The sequence below is a fragment of the Rhagoletis zephyria genome, unplaced genomic scaffold, assembly GCF_001687245.7.
Source record: "Rhagoletis zephyria isolate East Lansing unplaced genomic scaffold, Rhagoletis_zephyria_1.1 Rzeph_scaffold_18603, whole genome shotgun sequence".
Taxonomy (NCBI): Eukaryota; Metazoa; Arthropoda; class Insecta; order Diptera; family Tephritidae; genus Rhagoletis; species Rhagoletis zephyria.
In genome coordinates, this window is record NW_016175664.1 from 4,483 (window position 1) to 9,842 (window position 5,360).

The window sequence follows — 5,360 nt, forward strand, 5'->3', positions numbered from 1 at the left end:
AGGCCAAAAATCTACCAATATTTTCCGGAAAGTGAGAAAAGAGATTTAAATGAACGCGGTGTATACATATTTCTTCATCGAACACACCTTGAATAAAAATGAAAAGTTAACTCTGACCATAACCAATAAAAATATGAAAATGGCATCTGTATCAGCTGTTTATAAACATATGTATTTTTCGTTTGGAATACGTTTGGTTTGTGTCACTGCCCAAATAATGGGTGGCAAACTTCAAGCACTTCAAATCTTATTTTAATACAAAAAATTTGTAGTGGAGAGTAATTGTTTAAGCCTCCTATCAAATTAATCCAGGGCCCGAATCACGGCATCCGTGATCGAATTGATTCGAAATTTCTTTTTGGGATTACGGCATTCGGTGCCGAGCTCCCTTTTTTTCAGCTTAGATCGTATTGGAGATAAAACAGGTGTCATTTTATTTCATTGGATTCGAATCGAGTTTTATTCGATCACGTATGCCGTGATTCGGGTCCAGTTTTGTTTTTATAGGTTTTTACATTAAGAACCAATAAGGTGAAAATCTAGCTGCTTTGGTAACACCAACTTACATGAATTCGCCTTAATTTATATTATCTATTATTGCTTCTTTTAAAAAATCAACCAACTTCTACCATTTTTCATATGTAAAATCTACTACTATTATTATTCGAAGTCCCGGCACTGGTGTAGACACCACAAGAAAATCTTACCCAATGATTATTGTTTGAGTTGACTAAGTGGTAATGTTTTAATTGACGCTGTAGCAAGTAGACTCATTTGACATATGACAGGCGAAGGGTATACATAATTGCCAATGGTAATTAACGCATATGCTAAATGGAGCACACTGTTATGAGCGCAAATTAACTTAACCAGAGAGCGTAGAAACTCGTGGATTCAAGATAAACGCTATCCAGATTTTGACGTCAAATCTCACATTATGTAATTGAGAAAGCTCTAAAACAATGCCACTTTTAAATAAAATTCTCAATAGTGTTTCCACACACCTCGACGATATAAATGTACAATCGAACTGTAAATTTTGGTAAAACACGGCAATCAGAAACTATGTAATTTACTGAAAAATATTTTTAAATGTGGTTGCCATCTAATTAAAAAATTAAAGTTAAATATGTGTAAGTTTTAATTCAAATTCTTTAAGTGCAATAAAGCTTTAAAGAAGACATGTTTTTTTTTTGGTTTCCTTAAATAGCATTCGTGAACAGAGTTTCGCACATATTTTCAATGAGTATTGCCACCTGATTAGAAATTCAAAATTAAGTAACTCCCCAGTTAAATTAAATATTATAATATGATATGCACAGGGATGCCACCTGCGAGAAAAGTTTAAATCAATTTAATTTATACACGTACATATGTGTGTAGGCAGAAGAGTTTAAGAAGGCTTTATTTTTTTATTTATATTTTTAACGGGGTTGCCACTTGTTTAGAAATTGAAAGTCTATTTATTTAACAAGTTTATAGATATCAGTTTAAAAAAGCTTTACCTTTAAAATACTTTTTTAGAAAAAAATATAACTTTGAAGAAGTTGCCACCAGCTTAAATAGTTTTGAAAGGGTTGTTCTCATTTTTAAAAGGCGAATTTAACTAAACTAATTATTTAGCTGAAATATTACATCGAGGTTTCTATATATTCGTATTTACACCAAATTATTTTGAAATGAAGGTTTATATTAAATAAGATATAAACCATTTGGCATTGATATAAAACCAAATTATATTCACTCTAGTACTACTAGGCTGGTAATTTTTGCCAGTTTTTTACTATCCAGATATTCGAAAAAGTGATTAAAAAATCCGAATATCTGGAACTCGGACCTTCGAAATATTTTTTCTTTAAAAATCAGACTTCTTTTAAAATTTACTTGTTGTGAAACTATTTATTTTCTAAAAAATACTTTAAATTTTGTTTAAAAGAATGAATGCTGCAGAATTACAACATTCACCTTAGTCAATCCTACAGTCTCCTATATAAAAACACTTTCATCCGATTGTCCTTAGATATATCTTCTTCTATTCTTAAATTTTATTTTTACAATTTATTCCAAATACACTGAACCAAAAACACCATTCATTAACCAAACTCACACCAACAGCCTGCCAGAAAAAAACAGTAACAATAATAATTACGTTACTCATGGAACTGTACGATGCCTTAGGGTGCGTTCACACAGAATGCTGAGTGGCGCCGAGCGAAGCAAGAAAGAGCGGATAGTGTTCACACTGAACGAGGTGGAGCGGAGCCTTTTACATTGAATCGGCCGTAAAGATACATATGACAAAACTGACCTTCAGTGAAAATCGTCTAAAATATTTATTCAGTTAGTTTCAATTGCTTTCTCGAAAAATAGATTTACGACGCTATTCTATATCAATGACACAGTTTTTTTTTACGGGAAAGTATATAAAATATTTTAAATTTGTGGGTTACAAAAATTGTGTCACCGATGCGGAATTGGGGTATTGACTCATGAAGCTGAAACACCAAAATCAAGATTAAAAATCAAAAAAAACTTTGCTTTCAGCTCCAAAACGCTTCTGGGAAAACTTGCTGTATGAACACTTTCTGGTTAATTCGAAATTTCAGTTTTTTAGACCTTAAGGAAGCTCTTCGACTCTTTTCGGTATATTTTCGCTGTTTACAGGTCTGAAAGTATCTAAATTTTGATTTTTATGAATGCCCTCAAATATTAATACTTATTAAAACTTAACCGCAAATGAACCACTTTTCTATTTCCAATAAACGATTAACGTTAAAATTTCCATCTTCTCTCTCTCTCTCTCTGCCACAGTTACAACAACAACGCTAACCAAACTCAAAATGCCCCACCAAAACTGCGAACGGCAATCGAGGTGTAAAATCCTTGTAACTCTCTTCCATTTCCTACTCGTAATCGCCCTTCTCGGTATCAAATTGCCCACAGTGAATGCTGTGCCAACAGTTGGAGAAGATGCAGCCACTGGGGCAGCGTTACCAGCAGGCAATGAAGAAAAGCGCAACTGGCAAGCGCTTCAGGGTCCATGGGGTAAGCGTGCTGCACACTACGGTACTCCCCTAATGCCTGAGACAATCGAACAGGAGGAAGATGAACGTTTAGTACGCTTTTGATAAGTAACGGTGAACGCGAAGAGCCATTTCTCAAGTACTCCATGATGTATCTAACCAATGCCGGTACGCTGGATCGCTTGTTGAACGACAGGCAACAGGAAGAGCAAAATGGTCTAAGGTATAATGATGATCTCTTAACCTCGATTGAGGAAAATGAAGGCTTTACCAACAACAACAACAATAATGATGATAACGCACTGCTGACGGAGAAACGCGCTTGGAATAAAATGAATGCTGCCTGGGGTAAGAGACGTAATGCGCCCACATGGAATAAATTCAGAGGTGAGCTGATTGCGATTGATGTAGCGAGCGTAGTTTTTTATATATATTTTTTTTTCCCTAACTCTTAGGTGCCTGGGGTAAGCGCGAACCTGGCTGGAATAATCTCAAAGGCATGTGGGGCAAACGTGCGTCGAAGGATTGGGGGAAATTGCATGGTGGCTGGGGCAAGCGTGCTTTGAACTAAATACATGGGATTGCACCGAAGTCAATTTAGGCGTTAACCCTCTAAAAATGTATGCAGTTGAAATGGAATGACAAATTTTGAATAAAAAAAAAAACTTAAAAAATATAAAACAAAACTTATGAAATGTAAACTTATATTAGCCTATTGTAAATTTTAACCTATCAACTACATACATGTGTACTTTGTAAAATTATTTCTCATATGTATAAAATAGTAATAATTCATATAGCGGGAGCTATGCTAATGTAAAATACAGTTTACAACATATGTAGATTGTAGTATCTAAATATACAAACATACACATACATGTAACAACAAATTAGCACCTAAATTAAATATTAACAATCTCATGTATTAAAATTTATAAGAATCTAAATAGCCCCTGAGCAACATTTACCACAAAAAACGAGAAATTTAGCAAAAAATCGAGTTTCCATGTGGATTTTTAATACCAAAAATGTATGAAAGCCTTAAATGTTTTGTGTATGTATTGTATGTACATAAATGTGTATAATTCTTTTGTTTTGGTTCACAATGTTGGTTCACATATATATTTCCACGAGCGTCTTTAAGCATTCTCCTCCCAATTAAAAAGCAATTTCGTACATGAAATTTAAACTCACAAAAGGGCAAAGAATAGAAAAGGAACACAACCAGTCAATTGTGTCTGGTTTTATGTATAAAACGATTCAAAATGCAAAATAAAACTAAATATAAATAAACAGTATTAAATAAAGAGTATTGTAAAAATATCATATCAAATATGGGATTTCATTGAATGAGTGTACGGATATATTAGTTGCGTTCCCTAACTCGCAAGAAGTTGCAAGAATTTACAGGATTTTACCAGAAAGCATTTCCGTGCTCGGTTCTCTGGCAAAGTAGGGGTAAACGGGAGAGTAAAATCGGCACTCTCTTTGTAAGAAGTTGCAAGATTTTACCCGGCGAATTTTTGTTAGTAAAAAGCTTGCAAAAAATTTGTACGAATTTGTAAGAATTATCGTGATTTTTGCCCAAATCGTGTTCGTGCAGACCAAAAAATTATCCATCACTCAAAACTGAGAGCGCGCAAAGTGACAGTTCTTCTGAGAGAAGTTGCAAATTCTTGCTGGAAAAAATTTAGCCAGCAAGAATTTTTGTCTACGATAATTTGAATAAATAAGTTCGTAAAAATTTAAAAATGTATAAACACGAGCGATTTTTTTATGAAAAAAGGAAGTAAATACTTGTTAATATAATTAATTTAGTTATTTCCAATGAATTGAACTTAACTCGGCTGAAAAAAATTGTATTCGCAATCGAAATGCAATTGTAACCACAGTCGATTTAAGAAACCCGGCTAGTATGATAAAGACATTGAAATGTATGTTAAAGAAAGTCAGATCAACAAGAAATATACATGTGTCTCCTATTTTTGTCCATCTGAAAGAATTTTAAAAATTCTATAAAATTCTAATATGTTTGAAATGCAACCGTGGACACCAGCTGGCAGGGAAACTTGCAAATTCCTGCAAATTTGCGTTCGTGCAGAAATTTGCAAGTTTCTCAGCATGAGAGAGAATTTGAGAGAATTTTTTCTTACTCTCTGATATTTTATGTGTTGGATAATTCTTGCTGAATTTTCGACGCACAAACCTAAAAACTGTTAGAGTGTCAAACCATCAGCTGTTCAAATGATTTCAAATTTGAATAGGCCAAAAAACAAAAGTGCATTTGGATTTTCACCTTATTAAATATATCCTAGCGAAGAAATATCAAGTTTTGTA

The 5,360-nt window shown here is 33.5% G+C and overlaps 1 protein-coding gene across 1 annotated transcript; it reads left to right on the forward strand.

Moving 5' to 3' along the window:
- The first annotated feature begins 2,840 nt into the window (after positions 1-2,840).
- Positions 2,841-3,819, forward strand: LOC108380220 (allatostatins MIP-like). The gene is given in 3 exon segments (XM_017636596.1): positions 2,841-3,117; positions 3,120-3,410; positions 3,479-3,819. Coding segments are annotated over 3 exon segments (684 nt in total). The 3' UTR covers positions 3,595-3,819.
- Positions 3,820-5,360: the final 1,541 nt, after the last annotated feature.